Consider the following 18,505-nt stretch of genomic DNA (forward strand, 5'->3'; position numbering starts at 1 on the left):
TAAATTGGTTTCTCTCACCAAATACCATGTCCTTAATTCATCCAAAGGATTTGGGGATTATTCGAAAGCTTGAATTACCACTAATGGAAATTTTAGCCAATAAAATGTTTGAAGCTATTGGTGTCAGGAAAGAGTGTACAGATAATCTACAGGGTCTACTGCAAATTTAATGAAAAACTTGACATTGTGGGATAATTCTAAATTGCTTCGTGCCTGCTTATCTCCATGGCCTAAGTGATGATGGATTCACAATGATGTAGTTGAAGGTGCCACCATTCAGACTGTGCATGCATGTTCTGGCTTGCAAAAAGAAATCCATAAACATTTCTATACATATGAATGAGAACAAGCAGTGTACTTCAGCATTCAAAAAAATGAACATTTCACTGCTTCAGTAATGAGGGGCCAGGATAACTGCCAAGAAGCTGAGAAGGTTGAAATCGATGAAAAGTCTAACGAAGCCAATATTAATCATGTGATTTACAAAGAAGCATTCAGCATGTGTACAGGATTGAAGCTATTGAGTTATCAACTAAAGCCATCAACAGTGATAGAAGCAGCTAGGTTTTTAGGAAAGTTACACATCAGATTTGATCTGCAATACGTTTCTCATATTGCCTTTTAGTCATATTCTTAAATGACTAATAAACAAAATAAGTTGACATAAACAATAATGAAAGCAGAAATGTAGCATTAAGAAATTGTGTTGATGGGTTCATTAATATATATAATGTCCATTTATGTTGACAAAATTAGAATGGTCCTAATTACATCAATTTAAGTGGGTAGGACTGTAATATGTAGTGCATATCTTACACTATGTTTCAGTGAGTTACTCAGGGTTATCATGTTCAACTGAAATTGTTGCTCATTGCTAGGTGGGAAAGGAGAAGAGGTTATGATTTGCAAAATGGAATCTGAAATACCATTCGTGAATGGTCCCTTATGACAAATTAGCAAGCACCAGTGGATTAAAGTTTAATTTGTGTGGATATCATACCGATATGTACAGCTATTATCCTAGAAATTTCAGCAGGGAAGATAAAATGTATCTTCAGACAGTGGAGAACAGATTATATAAAAATCAGTCCTGCCTGGAACTTGATAAATAATACTAGATTCGTTGTTGTATCCCAACCCAGACTTTTTCCATATATATATATACACTAAAATGCTAGAACTATCACCTGCTAGAGGCTTAAAAAGCTAGTGCATCATGTATCAAGTTTTCAGATAGTCTTCCAGTTTCTTTAGCCTTTCAACCATGATCAATCTCAACACAACAGAAAATTTTAATTTTTTTTCCTTTTACAAACAGATATGCCACATTTAAATACCTGAAGTGGATCTGCAGTGTGAAGAGTTCTCCTGACCATCTGTGTAGGGAGTTGGTGGAGTATAGTTAGCTATCTCCAGTTTACTGACAGTGGACGGTGGTGTTGGTGGGGGCGGTAATAGTGTACTGTTTGGACTATTGATGTCACCTTCTGCCACCAGAGTCAAATCAAATGCATTTTCATCCTCATAAGGTGGTACAGTTTCTGACTGCTGGACTTCAGACCGCTTTTCCCACCTTTGTTCATTGACATGAGGAATAGGAGATACTGGCACATGGAAAGGTGCATCATTTGTCTGCTTTGTAACTGGCTCTACATAATTAGGTGGCATTACCACAGGCCGATGACTGTTATCGTGTTGAGTTGTTGACTTGACTTTCATGTTGTTGGAGTTCTCATTGAAATTCACTGCGGATGAGATAGCTGCTCCGGAGTCCATATACTCTAATTTATCAAACTGTTCTGTTGACGTCACACTCCTTTGCACTGTTTGGCTTTTTTCTTCCCTCTTCCTACCATTTCCTTTACCAGCTGCAGGGGTGGAGGAGCCAGGTTCAGGTACAGGTGGCTTGAGGCGTAGAAAATCTGGAAGTACAAGATCTTCTTTGTTCAGAAGCCCACGCTGGTCATTCACTCTATTACTCTGAGCTTTTGATAGAAGGTCAAAAAACTCTGCCACAACAGAAAATAGGAAAATGAAAGCTAATAAGGTAGATATTGACTATATTAACTTTTTAAACAGGCTGTAATTTTAAAAAATAGACAAAGTTTACTTTTGAATAAAAGCCTGTATGATATTTTGAAAGGGTCACATTCAGAAGCAACCTACATGCATATCAATGTGCCTTCATTTATTTTCATTATGCAATTTTAAAAGGTCTTTGAGACTACATTTCAGCCTCAGAACCAAATATTATTTTACTTAAAGCAACACAATTCTGAATAGGAAGGAATAGTTCCCAAAAGAGACAAGGAAAGTTTTGTTAATGAAATGAGGCTTCAAAACTGAGCATGACGGACAATATAGTATCCTTGTCCTTCTCCTCCAGGTGCAGCCGTGCTGAGGAAGGTTCTCCATCCACGTCAACTTTGCTGATCTCAAAACACCAGATCCAAACTTCAGCACTGGCAGAATTTAAGAGGAAGATCACCTGTTTATTGTTCAAGTTGTCAATTATTATTTAGATTAAAAATTTGATTACAGTATATAAGTAGGGAAAACATTTCAGAAAGTCAACACCCATGAATGGCGTGCGTACACCTGCAATGCTGTTAGGAACAGATTTCCAGGAGTTTGAAACAACAACACTGAAGGAATGGCAATATACTTCCAAGTCTAATGATGAGTTGTTTGGATAGAACTTGCAGAAAATGGTTTCCCAATGTTTTTCTGATCGTGTCCTTCTAGGTGGTAGAGGTCATGTGTTTGAAAGGAGCTGTCTAAAGATCTTTGGTGAGTTGCTGTATTACATCTGGGAGATAATACCCATTGCTCCACTGTGCATTGGTGGTGAAGGTTAATGAATAATGAATGTGTTTTCAGGGGTGCCAATCAAGAGGGCTTTATCTTCGATGGTGTTAAACCTCTTTATTGTAGTTGGAGCTACACTCACCCAGGCAAATGAAGAGTTACCCTCAATTGTGTTTTATAGATGGTGGCCAAGTTTTAAGAATAGAGGAAGTGAATTGCTCATCATGGATTTTCCAGCTTCTGACCTGATCTTGTAGCCACAGCATTTACATAGTTGGTCCAGCTCAGTTTCTGATCAATGGTGATGGTGGGAGATTCAGCAATGATAATGCAATTGAATATTATGGGGTGATGATAGGATTATCTCTTGTCGGAAAGAGTCATTGTCTCACGCCTATTATTTGCTACTTATTAGCCCAAGACTGCATGTCATTCAGGTCTTGCTGCAGTTGGGCATGGACTGCTTCAGTAACTGAGGAACCACATCATCCCAACTTATTTTGAACCACATAATGGAGGGAAGTTCAGTGATGAAGCAGCTCAAGATGATTGGACCTACAAGCCTACCCTGAGGAACTCCTGCAGCATTGTACAGCAGCTGAGATAACAACCAGAACCATCTTCCTTTGCGCTGGGTGTGACTCTGACCAGTGGAGAGTTTGCCCCCTGACTTCCATTGACTCCAGATTTGCTGGAGCTCCTTCATGCCAGAATTGGTCAAGTGCTGCCTTGATGTCAAGAACATGAATCATCCAGATGGGTTTTTACAACAACTGGCAATGGTTTTGTGGTCACCATTAGGCTAGCTTTTAAATCCAGGTTCAGTTAGTTGAATTGAAATTCAAACATATCCTGTCGTGTGATTTGAACTCACATCCCCGGAACATTTGCCTGGGACTCTCATTACTAGTCCAGTAATAATACCACTGTCGATGTCACCACTACCCAACAACTACAGATGTAAATTCTGTCCTTTCAAGTTTAAGGCTGTTTTTCATAGAGTATTTCAAATTGTAGCTCACCAATGGTAGAATTTACCTTCTACTTCATCCATGTTTAGCTTTGGCTGTCTCTTTCTGTTTGTCGTTTGCACTACATCATTTTTTGAAGGCCGCACATCTTTGGAATATTTTCCATTTCCTCTGACTGAAGAGGCTTTTTCCGCAGGTCTTCCATCTTCCTGTTGTTTGTAAAATTGGTGAGAGAGATAGGTTATGGTGTTTCTAAAAACATCAGATGTATTAGACTATTTGAAGGCACTATCTAGTGACAGAGGTCAAAATTAAACAGAGATGAAGCAGGTGAATTACTTACTGGACAACTAATCCTAATAGTAAAACCGACGAGTATAAGTGAAGGATATGTCATGTTGTACTGAAAACATCAGCAAAATATGTTGATATAATCAGTGGATTTGGTGGCCGCCAGTGCAAATATTTTCCTACATTTTGCTACCACCTTCCTAACCTTATTTTCTGCAAATATTAATGGCAGAACAATATCACAACAACATCCAAAAAGACAGAATTTTACCTTCACACCATGGTGTGTGCTAATGTTGGAAGAGCCCGATTTCCCTCCTGTAATCTTCTCTCTGTCTGTAAGTAAACAATTTAATGCCACAAATTAAAAGACCAGATGAAATATTCTGTGACACTTTGACTGGTTTTTACTTTGATAGTTAGTCTGACTGTTGCCATTGATAATATTATTCACTATGGTAACACTCACCTCAGAAGTGCTCATGGTGTCAGAGATTACATTGCTCCTGTGAAGCAGAGGGAAAACACAGCTCCAAAAGTAATATTTGGGGGGAAAGAAACTGTTCAGGTTTGATTAGGCTGGAAAAGAATTTTTTTTAACTTCACATAGATGTAAGTTTTTTTTACTCCTTGACATGCAAATGGTTTAGAAATAAATATCTGTGATGGTAGCTCTTTGCCCATAGATTAAATTGGTATTTTATCCTATCAGTTTTGTAGGCAGGTTTTTCCAGTGAGGTCAAAGAAATATGGAACTGAAATTTTATGAGGTTTTGATTGATAAGGGAATGAAGGGTTATGTGTGGCTAAAGAAGAAAGTGGAGTCGAGGCCACAGTCAGACAAGCTATAATCTTTGCAAATTGTAGAACGGGCTCAAACGGTCAAGCAGCCTATGCTTGCTCCTAATTCTTATGTATTAACAAACCAACAGATGTCTACAGCACCACAAGACACAAATTAGGAATATAACTGTGTGATTAAGAGAACGGAATAATCAGCATGAGGAATACCGCGTCAAAGGGTATCCAAAAACCAAGATTGAGAGGACTGGGTGCCATGAGAGAGTACCTCTTAGGGCTGATGGCGATGCTGAGGGAAGTATATTGTAGAAAGAAGCAGAGTAAGGATGCTGGGAAGGGATGTCATGAAACAACAGCAGTGTAGTAGAACTTTTATGGAGATGAAAAGAGGAGGTGTGGGAAAGGAGGCCTTATCAGTTCCAAAGATCCAGAGACAGCACCATCTAAACCCACAACCACTTTCATCTAGAAGGACAAGGGCAGAAGGACATGGGAACACCACTACCTGCAATTCCCCTCCAAGCCACTCACCATCCTGACTTGGAAATATATCACCATTCCTTCACGTTGTTAGATCAAAACCTTGAATTTCCTGGCCAGGGACAACGTGGGTTTACCTACAGCGCATGGACTGCAGCGGTTCAAGAAGGCAGCTCACCATCACCTTCTCAAGGGCAACTAGGGATGGACAATAAATTCTGGCCAGCCAGCGATGTCCTTATCCTCCCAATGAATAAAAAAGGAGCTTTGGGGAGCAACAGAGTGGGACTGAATGTGGGGATGCTGTATCACATCAGCATGCAGTAGAAAGAGGGTTACCATAATGAACTAAAGCAGAAGTGAAGGAAATGTTACTATAGCCAGCAGCACAGAGGGATGGGATATCCAAACATAAAAGACTGAGGAGGAGCTATGCAGGGATGTAAGAGGGGAATTGAGGAAAGGAGAGGACTTTTTGAAAAGAAATCTATAATTCACTCAGCACTAATCATGGAAAAATCATAAGTTCTGAGGTTAGCAGATTCAGAAGGCACAGCAGTATATTCAAAGACAATCTCAAACTTCAGGCTACTGATAAAATTTACGCTTCAGAGAACAAAATTTACTGAATATATTTCAAATGGAAGCTCGGCTGAAATATTATTTTTACATGCTTGATTACTTATAAGTTGTACCCTATTAATCTGCTGTTGTGAGCTGGATGAAAGAACAAATTTGTGCAACATTTTGCACCATGCTGTTAAACCCCAACTGCCAGTAGCCTTTGTTCACTTGATTGATTGATAGTTTTCATTCCTGTTTTTTCAATTCATTTCCTTATTTGTTTACTTGAAATTCTTGGTTTTATTTAAATATGAAATTTAAGTCCTTCAGGTAGGAGACAAAACATTTTGCAAATATCTATGTTTGATGCCAAGAGGGATACCATATGTATTCCAAATAGAATGAAATAAAAGTGCAAAATATTTATCACACATTGACATCTGCTAAACCCAGTTAAATAAACAATAGATGAAAGAATAGCCATATAACAAAATGAAATCTTCATTCTTGAATGTATTTCCAATCTTTTCTAAAGGTACAAAAGTGTTTAAAAGTGTTGCAAAGTTTTGGATTGTTTATGTAATGTGACATTTTAAGATCCACTTGTCAATCAATGGTTCCGATGGGATGGGGTCTACCTGAATAATGATGGCACCAGATTCCTCGCAAATCACAAAACTAGCGCTGTGGCTAGGGCTTGCAACTAAATAGTGAGGAGTTGTGTAAGCTGCATGGAAAAAGCTAAATGAGGGGAGGGCTCAGCAGAGGTTAAAGTTTCCAGCAAAAGTAATAGGACAGAGAGTATGGAAAGGGTCAGGAACCGAACTTCAGGCACAGCAGATAAGGCTGAGGGGATTGTACTTAAATGCATGTAGTATATGAAACAAGATTAATGAGCTTGTAGCGCAGATTGAAATTGGCAGGCACACGGTTGTAGGTATCACAGAGACATGGCTGCAGGGCAATTAGAGCTGGGAACTAATTATCCAAGGATATACATCCCATCGAGAAAACAGGCAGATGGGCAGATGGGGGTGCAGTTGTCTAGTTAGTAAGAAATTAAATTAAATCGATGACAAGCAGTGATATAGAGTCGGGAGGCTTAGAATCTCTATAGGTAGAGGTGAGGAACCGCAAAGGAATAAAGACCCTGATGGGAGTTATGTACAAGCCTCCTAGCAGTAGTCAGGAAGTGGGGTTGAAAATAAATCAGGAGATGGAAAAGGCATGTAGGAAAAGCGCTGTTACAATAATCATCGGGGATTTCAATATGCAGGTTGGGAGTGGATCTCAAGAAAAGGAATTTGTGGAATGGCAATGAGATGATATTTTGGCAGTGGCTTGTGGTAGAGCCTGCAGTTTGAGAGGGAGAAAATTGAATCAGATGCAATGGTATTGAGTAAAGATAACTGCAAAGACGTGAGGGAGGAGCTGGCCGGAGTTGATTGGAAGGGTAGCCTCGCAGGGAAGACTGTGCAGCAGCAATAGCAGGAGTTTCTGGGGGGGGGGGGGGCTGTAATTTGGGAGGCACAACAGAAATTCGTCCCAAGGAAGAAGAAACATATGAAGGAGAGGGTGAGGCAACCATGGCTGACAAGGGAAGTCAGGGACAGCATAAAAGCAAAAGTAAAAGCATACAAAGTGATGAAAATTAATGGGAAGCCAGGAGATTGAGAAGCCCTTAACAACCAGCAGAGGATAAGTAATGCTGCAATAAGAGGGTACAAGATGAAATCTGAGAACAAGCCAGCTAGTAATATAAAAGAGGATTCTAAGAATTTCTTTTTTACTTGTCTAAAAGGTAAGAGAGAGTCAAGAGTGGACATTGGACCACTGGAAAATGAGGCTGGAGAAGTAGTAATTGGGAACAAAGAAATGGCAGAGGAACTGAATAGGTACTTTGCTAGGGTTTTCAAAGTGGAAGACACCACAGCATACCTGAGCTTCAAGAGAGTTAGGGGGCAATGGTCAGTATAGCGGTCATCAACAAGGAGAAGGTGATGGGGCAACTGAAAAGGTTGAACATGGATACATCACCTGGACCAGATTGGCTATACCCCGGATTTTGAAGGAGATAGCTGAGCTGATTATGGAGGCATTGATGTTGATCTTTCAGGAATCATTAGAGTCAGGTACTGGCTTCTAGAGGGCTGGAAAGTGGTTACTGTAACACCTCTGTTTAAGAAGAGAAAGATACAGAACAAAACAAATTATAGACCAGTTAACCTGATCTTGTTTGTTGTAAGATTTTAGAGTCCATTATTAAGGTTGAGGTTGCAGAGTTCTTGGAGGTGCATGGTAAAATAGGGCTGAGTCAGCATGGCTTCATCATGACCCAGGGGAGGACATGCCTGACAAATCAGTTAGAATTCTTTGACAAGGTAACAAGAGACAAAGAAGAGCCAGGGGCAAGGTACTGGCATGGACAGAGTATTGGCTGACTGGTACAAGGTGGAGAGTAGGAATAAAAGGGTCTGTTTTCAGATGGCAGCCAGTGTCTAGTGGAGTTCTGCAGAGGTCATGCTGGGGTCACAATATACATTAATGATATGGATGAAGCAACTAAGGGCATTGTTGCTATGTTTGCAGATGACTCAAAGATAGGTGGAGGGACAGGTAGTGTTGAGGAAGTGGGGAGGCTGCAGAAGGACTTGGACATGTTAGGCAAGTAGGCAAAGAAGTGGCAGATGGAATACTATGTTGCAAACTGTGATGTTATACATTTTGCTAGGAAGAATGGAGGCGGTGACTATTATTTAAATGTGGAAAGACTTTGGAAATCTGATACCCAAAGGGACTCAGGAGTCCTAGTTCAAGATTCTTTTAAAGTTAATATGCAGGTTCAATTCAGACTAAGGAAGGTAAATGCAATGTTGGCATTCGGTTCAAGACGGGTAGAAAACAAGAACAGAAGTATGCTGCTTAGGCTGCATAACTCTCTGGTCAGGCCACATTTAGAAACTCGTGAGCAGTTTTAGACACTGAATCTAAGACAGTATGTGCTGGCATTGGTGGGGGTCCAGAGGAGGTTTACAAGAATGATTCCTGGAATGAAGGGCTCATCACATATGAAGCTGTTGAGAACTCTGGGTCTATACTCAGTGGTGTTTAGAAATATGAGAGGGATCTGATTGAAACTTACAGAATATTGAGAATCCTGGATAGAGTGCAGGTGGAGAAGATGTTTCCACTAGTGGCAGAGGCTAGGACTCAAGGGCACAGACTCAAAGTAAGGGACGATCCTTTAGAAGTGTGATGAGGCAGAATTTCTGCAGATAGAGGGTAGTTAATCTTTGGAACTCATTGTCGCAGAGGACTATGAAGGATGAGTCATTGAGTGCATTTAAGGCAGAGATAGATAGGTTCTTAATTAAGAAAGGGGACCTAGGGTAATGAGGAAAAAGCAAGGGAATGAGAAACATATCAGCCACGATTAAATGGTGGAGCAGATAGGATGAATGGCCTAATTCTGTGCCTATATCTATGGTCTTACGGTGTAAGATAGCAGACAATGACTCCCTCCCTGACACACTCAACGCTTTCTATGCTCAGTTTCAGTAGAATACCACTGGCGTGGCACTGCCTGCCTACACAGCCCCAGACACACCTGTACCTCCTTTCACTGCTTCAAAGGTCAAATCAGTCTTCCTGGGAGTCAACCCAAGGAAAGCAAGGGGCCTGGATGGTGTCCTTGGCCGAGCACTCAAATCCTGTGCAGACAACTGGCGGAGGTATTCACCGACATCTTCAACCTCTCCCTCCTACAAGCCGAAATCCCCACCTATTTCAAGAAGACCACCATCATCCCCATTCCCAAGAAAACACATGCAGTATGCCTTAATAGCGACCACCCAATAGCCCTGACTTCAATAATCATGAAGTGCTTCAACAGGCTGGTCATGGCCCACATCAACTCCAGTCTCCCAACCTGCCTCGATCCCCTACAATTTGCCTACCGACATAACAGCACCAGAGTATGCCATATCCCTAGCCCTGCACTCATCCCTGGAACATCTGGGCAACAAAGACACTGACATCAGACTCCTGTTCACCAACTACAGCTCCGCTTTCAACACCATTATCCCCGCCAGACTGATCTCAAAACTGCATGACCTTGGTCTGGGCTCCGCCCTCTGCAACTGGATCCTCAGCTTTCTGACCCATTGGCCGCAATCAGTGAGGACAGATAACTGCACCTCCTCCACAATTACACTCAACACTGAAGCCCCCCCAAGGATGTGTCCTCAGCCCCCTACTGTACTCCCTATACACCTACGACTGTGTTGCCAAATTCCGAACGAGCGCCATCTACAAGTTCACTGATGACACCACCGCAGTGGGACGGACATCTAACAACAATGAGTCAAAATACAAAAGGGAGACAGAGGGCATGGTGATGTAGTGCGGTGAAAATAATCTGTCTCTCAATGTTGGCAAAACTAAAGAGTTGATCATCAACTCCAGAAATAAAGGAGGAGAACACACCTCCATCTACATCAACGAAACTGAGGTTGAGAGAGTGAGCAGCATCAAGTTCGAAATGACAATAATCAACGACCTGTCCTGGACTTCCCATGCAAATGCGACAGTCAAGAAGGCACAACAACGCCTCTTCTTCCTCAGGTGGCTCAGGAAATTTGGCATGTCCATAAGGTCCCTCACCAACTTCTACAGATGCACCATTGAAAGCATACTGTGTGGGTGCATAACAGCCTGGTATGGCAACTGCTCTGCCCAGCACTGTAAGAAACTACAGAAGGTGGTATCCACAGTCCAGACCATTACAGAAGCCAATGTTCCATCCATGGACTCTATTTACACAGCTCGCTGCCACGGAAAGGCGGCCAACATCATCAAAGACCATTGCACCCTGGTAATGATCTCCTACATCTCTTCCGTCAGGCAGAAGATACAGAAGACTGAACACAAGCACAAGCAGGTTCAGGAACAGCTTCTTCCCAGCCATTATCAGTCTGTTGAATGGACTCCAGCCTCAAATAATAAAATCTGCAATGTAGCCTGTATGCCTTGAAGTCTTTTTGATCTGTACATCCTTTGCTAGCTGTGATCTGCCCGTACTGCTCATAAACACAGCTTTTCACTGTATTTCGGTACATGTGACAGTAAAATCAATCAATCAATCAAATGTCTGTCTCCTCTCCACATATCTACTCCTTTATCCATCTTCCATCCGCCTCCCCCCACTCTCTATTTATTTCAGAATCCCCTTCCCCTCCCCCATTTCTGAAAAAGGGTCCAGACCCGAAACGTCAGCTTTCCTGCTCCTCTGATGCTGCTTCGCCTGCTGTGTTCATCCAGCTCCACACCTTGTTATCTCATACATCATGCTTACCTTTTTCAGGAACATGCTCTGCAATATCCAGAACAACACGCTGTCCATCCAGATTAGAGATAGGAACTCCAAGATCTAAAGCTTCTGATTCCCCATTCTATGAAATATAAACAATAAAAAATATGTCTCTCAGTATAAGCTATAAACAAAAGAGGGGAACAAAATTATCCAGGAATATAGACAACATATGAATGACGAACGAACTTGGCCTGATTGTGTCTTCTTGCCCTCTAGGCTCATGCACTCATACACAATTTTACATCCACTTCTCTATTTCAGCCCAACATTCCTTTGTTTAACAGACCAATATCAAGATGTTGTATTAGGCAGTAAAATTTACAAGGCTTTTGTTATAAATCTCTAGTTTAGCACAAACATGAGTTTCCACCTTTTCCGGTCCAGGAGCCAACTCCCACTGATGAACAACCCTGCTCTTTTATTCTTTTAATCAAATTTACAGATTCAAACCACCCACTAGGAGCACCGTAATGTTCACCAAAAAGGAAAAGGGGAAAACCGGAGGGGAAATTAACCCAAAGTATCATTTGGAGGGGAGATAATGCACTCCATCCCCTGTGATGCCACTTATCCCAAACAGCTTCAAGGGTGTTTGGGGACCCCATGTCCTCCTTTTTCAAGGACATCCTGCTGCGGATGTAACTATAAAAGAGAGGCAGCAGTCAAAATCCTGGCTCCCTCCATAACAGGCCCACGTGGAAGTGCACTGACATGCCCTCCCACCTCTGTACCACGTGCACAAAGATCAGGACAGTGGGGAAGTAACTAAAATAGAGTTGGGGCCTTCCACAGCCAATATATGCTTAGTAGATGTACTGCACAGCACTACAGAACAGACAGTTGGCCTGGGAGGCTCGGGAATCCTTAACCTGTGATTGTACGGTACTGCTGCATGCAACATCCTCTACCACTGATCCTTAATTGAAAGTGAGAGGACTCCCATGTAGAGAGCCTACCACTAGGACAACTGGTGCTTGGCAAAAGAAAGGAATGCTAAGGTGTATCCAAGGCAGATGAAGGTGAAGAAGTGACGAAAAACCGAAAGAACTGCAGATGCTGTAAATCAGGAACAAAAACAAAGTTGCTGGAAAAGCTCAGCAGGTCTGGCAGCATCTGTGAAGGAAAGGCAGAGTTAACATTTCCGGTCCGGTGAACCTTCCTCAGCACTTCCGGTGAAGAAGTGAAGGATGGGTGATAGCAGCCCATACAGGAAAACATTCTGTTCCACTCTGAAAGACACAGGTGGCTAGATTCTCTCTTGTTCGAGATGGTTCTTGCCTGGCACTTTTGTGGTGCAAATGTTACTCGACACTTGTCAGCCCAACCCTGCATATTGTACTGATCTTGCTGCATTTGGACATGGACTGATTTAGTACCAGAAAAGTTGCAAACATTGTGCAGTTATCAACAAATATCCCCACTTCTGAACTTATGATGGAGGCAGGGGCATTGATAAAGCAGCTGAGGATGGTGGGGCTAAAGCACTATCCAGCGGAACTCCTACAGAGATGTCCTGGAGCTGAGATGACAGACCTCCAAGAGCCACAACCATCCCTTTGTGCTATGCCAGTGGAGCATTTTCCCTATGATTCTCATTGGCTCTAGTTTTGCTTGAGTTCCTCGATGCTATAACTGGTCAAATTCAGCTTTCATGTCAAGGCCAGTCCTTCTCACCTCCCAGTATTGCTTTGAGCTGCTCAGGGCAAGCTTCTTTGGGCTGTTACAGTTGTGCCTATCCAAACAAGTGCTGAGTATTCCATTATATTCCTGATTTTCACCTTGTTTGTGGTGAGGAGCTTTAGGGAATCAGGTACCAAGCCACATAACAGACAGTTTCTGAAATGCTCTCATTAAGCACATGTGGCTCATCCAATTCAGCTTCTGATGACCCCCACCTGCAGGACATTGATAGTAGGGCACTTTGTACCTAGCAATGGAAATGCCTTTGAATTTAACAGGGAGCAGTGAGATCATACTTTGCTGTTGATGATAATTCTTGGCACTTGTGTCATTTAAATATTTCTTGTGATTTTTTGGGCTAAGCCTGGACATTAATCAGGTGCTTTAGCCTGTGGCCTCATACTGCCTCCTTTACCCAGAATCTGCTGACATTTTTTAACATTCATTCTCAGGATTATGGGTATTTCTAACAAGGACAAAGTTTACTGCTTATGCATATTTCTGTGTACAACTTAGAACATATGTCATTGCTATCATACAGATTTTCTAGGAATCTATGGAATTTGGAACTGGTACCCTCTGCTACTGTAAATCTTGTTGTGAAGTAATTTTCACAACTTTGCCCTTCTATAGATCAATTGCAATGTCCAATTTTGTGATTAACACTGTTTTAATCGACGCTGCCACGTAAGACTGAACCAGAAACCCACGTGATTTTCTGCTCCAAGTCATTTTCCCTTAAACAGAGTTCTCCTTTTACTTAGCTTTGCTGATTTGCTTAGTTGAAGCAAAAATAATTGACCTGTGTATGCATTGCAGCCACCTGGAGTGTTTCTTGTTAAATGTGCAGTGATTTAAATGAGTGTCAGCCAGGTGGGCCCCATAGAATATGAGTTCCCTGACTGGACCAGATTAAAAGCCCAATCAGGGAGCCCTGGCTGACAGAGAAGAACAGGAGTGTCAGACATCCCGTTCACTCTGACAGTTTGCTCTGAAGGAGCTGGGTTAGTGTCAAGGACTCTCCCCATATAAATAAAGGGTGGCTTGGTAATGGCACAGCAGCCTCTGTGGAATTATATCAGTGGTGACGAGAGTAGGATTAATGATGTAACTATACAAAAGCGTCCACTAGCTGAAACCCAATTGGACTTCAACAGGCACTACAACTGGCTTTATTATTGGAGGAACCTGACCCAGTGCTAAAAAGCCCCAGGAGGAGCTATGAAAAAAACAAACCGGGCTATGTCCTCAGACTCAGAGGGGGAGGGATGTAGCAATTGTAACGAGGTTAGCCAGGTGGACCTCATAGAATATGAGTTCCCTGATCAAGGCTGTCAATCTGATCCAATTAAGGAGCCCTGACCAACAGATAAGAACAGGAATGTTAGACATCCTGTTCACTCTGAGAGCTGGCGCTGAGGGAGCTGGATCAGTATCAAGGACTCTCCACGTTGAAATAAACTGTGACTGGGTGACGGGATACCGGCCTCTGTGGAGCTATTTCAAAATGGAATGAATTTCTGATAGCCATTTAATAATTGTACCCATTCAGTCACCTCTGGTTTCTAATTTAGAACATTAATCTATTTAAAGATTTAAGATGACCGCTGTACACCGTGCAGCTGCAGCAGCTCTAAATTTAAAAGCTCTGATATCTGAGAAATTAATTATTAATAACTTCCTCCAAATCTTGCACCAAGTTTTTTTTTAATATCTCTCCCCTGAAAAGCACATGCTTTGAAAGTTATTTGCCCTCCAACATGTGTAAATTATTCCAGTTTAGGAGCTTTCATATGCTGCCTATATTTCACCTGGGAATAATATTTGCAGAGCTACATAAACAAAATATATAAAGAACTTGACTCACAGATTTGAGGTAACTTCTCAAAGTGGGACTAACAAGTCAAATGCAATCAGGATCAGATAGTAGCAAATATTTCTCAACTGGTGTGTTCCAGATCATTAACAACGCAAACTTAAATGAGCTGTCCAACAGAAATTCACCACTGAACACGTGGCTCAAAAACTAATGTGGCAGAAAAGACATTCAGTTGATGGGGCAGTGGCATCAATACTAGGGAAAATGTGGGCTGCACCACTGGGATGGTCCACATTTGAAGTATGCTGGGCCCAATATTCAAGCAAGTCACAGAACTAGGGAAGTAGAAAAGGTTTTAAACTAAGTAGTGACGGCAAACAATCAAACTTGGGAAGATTTGGTTAATCAAAGAGTAGAGACAAGGCAAGAGAGAAAGATTTTAATAGAGGAATGATAAATAGATTCTGACAGGAAGGGAGAGCGTACAAATCTAAGAATAAGTCACAGATATGAGTAATGTTACATAAATAATAAAAGGACAAAACTAAAACCTCTGTGCCTGAATGTGGATAACATTTGTAACAAATAGATGAACAGATAGCCCAAATAGAAATAAATAAGAATAATGTGATAGCCATTACAGAGACATAGCTGCAGCAATGAAATAAATTTGAATATAAATGTTAAAGGTCTACGTCAGTTAGGAAGGAAAGGAAGCTATGAAAAGGTGGAGAGGTGGCTCTGTTAACTAATTATAGCATTAGCACAATAAATAAGGATGACCTAGGTTCAGGAAACCAGGATATAGCAGTGGATGGTATAAATTGAGAAATGAAAAGAAATCAGATTAGTAGGTTGATTATTATGGGGGATTTACATTTACAGACCCTGGCAACTAGAGATAGGCAATAATGCTGGCTTAGTCAAGTGATGCCCACATCCCATGAATGAACTTTTGAAAAAAAGAGACTGGAACAATCAGATGGAAAGGTATCCTAGATAAGAGTGGCTGTGCTCTGCTGAGGAGAGGTAGGGAACTCTTGTTTGGGGGCCCAGAATTGGAAGCTGGGGCTGCTGAAAGCTATACCTCTTTCTTTGCATCGAGCCCATTCTACCGTGCTCACCTTTGGTCTGGGATCCCAAGACATTCATGGGCCTCTGGCAGGTGCTATTACCATTGGTGCACTGAATCACTGATGAGGCCTAGCTGTGAGATTTAACACCATCAGGACTCCCCTATAAAACTAACAGAGTAGGTGAGACCCTATCAACCACCCAAAATTAAGCCCAAGATCAATATATCCAAGCTTAATGACGACACAAAGGGCTGAATTTTACCAAAGATCATCGGCTAGGCATCGATTTCAGGGAGTTTCATGGGGTGTTTTGCTCTATGAACTCAAATAACCCAGAAGAATAAATCTATAGCGTCCATAAGATATAGAAGCGGAATTAGGCCATTCAGCCCATCAAGTCCGTTCTGCCATTTGATGATAGCTGATATGTTTCTCAGCCCCATTCTCCTGCCTTCTCCCCGCAACCCTCGATCCCCTTACTAATCAAGAACCTATCTTTCTCTGGCTTAAATACACTCAATGACTTGGCCTCCACAGCTTTCTGCAGCAATGAATCCTACAGATTCATCACTCATTAGCTAAAGAAATTCCTCCTCATCTCAACTTAAAAGGGTCATCCCTTCACTCTAAGGCTGTGTCCTCCGGTCCTAGTCTCTCTCAGTGGGAACATCTTCTCCATGTCCATTTGATCCAGGCCTCTCAGTATTCTCTAAGTTTCAATTAGATCCCATCTCATCCTTCTAAACTCCATGTGCTGTCCTGATCTCCCATTACAGTTATTGTAAATGTATTCTAAGTATGGCCAAACATCTAACCCTATTTGTCAATTTGTTCTCTCTCTTGGCTCCTGCAGGCACCGCTGGCAGCTGCACAGAATAGAGCAGCCCTCTCTGGAATTATGTCTCCTCCACAAATTCCTCAGAGGATGCACCAGTATGATCACCTCCTGCACCCTCCACCAGCTCAAATACTGTAACTCAGTGGGCACTTTACTTGATTACAGTTGGGAGCACATTCTGGTGACACATCACTGCCAGGCCTACACAGCTGGCTGAGAAACACAGGAACAGAAATCGGCCAATCAACCTGTCAAGCCTGCCCCAGCATTCAATATGATGATGCTGATCAAACATTTCAATGTCTTTTACTGTCATAACCCTGTATGCCACTGGTAATCAGAAACCTATCAAACTTTACCTTAAATACATTCAAAGACTGAGCTTCCACAGTCCTCTATGGTATGGTATGCAAAAGTTTGGAACCATCTGAGTAAAGTAATCTTTCTTCATCTCCGAACCAGTGGCATCTGCCTTATTTTTAACCTGTGCCCCTTGGTTTTAGATTTCCCCAATACCTTATCTGCATCTACCCTGTCTATCCCTTCAAGTACTTTGTAGGATTTAATAAAATCACCTCTCATTCTTCAAAATTTTAAGAGAATGAGACATCTAGAAAATGTAAGGGGGGGAGAGGGGCTTGTGGGTTCATCTATATAGATTTTTCAGGATGATACATAACATTCAGAGAATTGTTATGAATCAGATAATGGCTTCATAGATAAAGGTATTCAGCAGTGGAGATTGGGTCATTGAATAGTTAAGTTAGACAGATTTTTGATCTACAAAGATGTCAATGGTCATGGAATGCAAGGAGGAAAGTGGAGTTGAGGACACCATCTGATCAATCATGATTATAGTGAATGGCAGCGCAGATTCGAAGGGCTGATTGGTCGATTCCTGTTCTTATTTCCCATGCCCTTTTGAAATGGAACTGGCTGGATTGTTCTGTGGAGAGTCAGCATGGAATCAAGAGGCTGACTGGTCCCCACGTGTGCTGCAATAGCTCAATGACAAGGCGGCCATCCTACAAAACAGAAATGAACTTTTTCAGAATTCCCTCAAAACTCAAAGTCAGTTTGATTCAAGTTGAGGCAGAAAGTAATGGGTTTGAGTCCTATTCATAATCCAATTTGTCACTAGTATACAAAGTGAGAAAGTCAGAGGTGCTGCCCTCGTCATTTTCGGCTCCAGGTGACCAAACTGATGTTAAAGGCCCCATGACACTACTTATAAAAGATCAGAAACCTCTTCCAGATGGTATGGCTAATCATCCTCATTGATTCACTTCTGACTATGCAACTGCAGTGTTCACAAAGTAGATGCTGACAACCTGGATAATAGTCATGCCACTTTAAAGAAACTCACTCCAAACAAAACTCTGACCATTTATGATTGAGGCAATGAGATTTGCTTAGAAATTGAAGTATTTTCTTTGTATTTTATTTTCATTTACTCACAATTCTAGCCACTAGATCACTAAGATTTAAGCCGTATTTAGCCACCACCGGCCGCAGCACTTCTGTCACTGGTTTGGTAGGTTTGGCCTTTAAGCCGACTGATCTATTTATAGGAACAAGGTCCAACCTGAAAGCAAAAGAAAATTGTTGTCATTATTCAACTAACAATTTCAAACTCACAGCTGGGGTATTCTCAAAAGCCAAACATGTTAACAAAACATTGAGAAGTGTTGTGACTCACTCAAAGGTAGTAAGAACTGCAGTTGCTGGAGTCAGATATAACACAGTGTGGAGCTGGAGGAACACAGCAGGCCAGGCAGCATCAGAGGAGCAGGAAAGTTGACGTTT

At 41.7% G+C, this 18,505-nt stretch overlaps 1 protein-coding gene across 3 annotated transcripts in view; it reads right to left on the reverse strand.

Moving 5' to 3' along the window:
* rgs12b (regulator of G protein signaling 12b) overlaps positions 1-18,505 on the reverse strand; it is a 199,111-nt gene that overhangs the window by 30,770 nt on the left and 149,836 nt on the right. For all 3 annotated transcript variants that reach the window (XM_020526970.2, XM_048595116.1, XM_048595117.1), the window contains exons 13-17: positions 18,158-18,284; positions 11,269-11,365; positions 4,342-4,406; positions 3,847-3,988; positions 1,338-2,009 (exon numbers count right to left, since the gene is read on the reverse strand). In XM_020526970.2, coding sequence (XP_020382559.2) covers positions 1,338-2,009; positions 3,847-3,988; positions 4,342-4,406; positions 11,269-11,365; positions 18,158-18,284 — 1,103 coding nt within the window. The remainder of the gene's footprint in view (positions 1-1,337; positions 2,010-3,846; positions 3,989-4,341; positions 4,407-11,268; positions 11,366-18,157; positions 18,285-18,505) is intronic.

This window comes from Rhincodon typus, chromosome 3, assembly GCF_021869965.1.
Source record: "Rhincodon typus isolate 14 chromosome 3, sRhiTyp1.1, whole genome shotgun sequence".
Taxonomy (NCBI): domain Eukaryota; kingdom Metazoa; phylum Chordata; class Chondrichthyes; order Orectolobiformes; family Rhincodontidae; genus Rhincodon; species Rhincodon typus.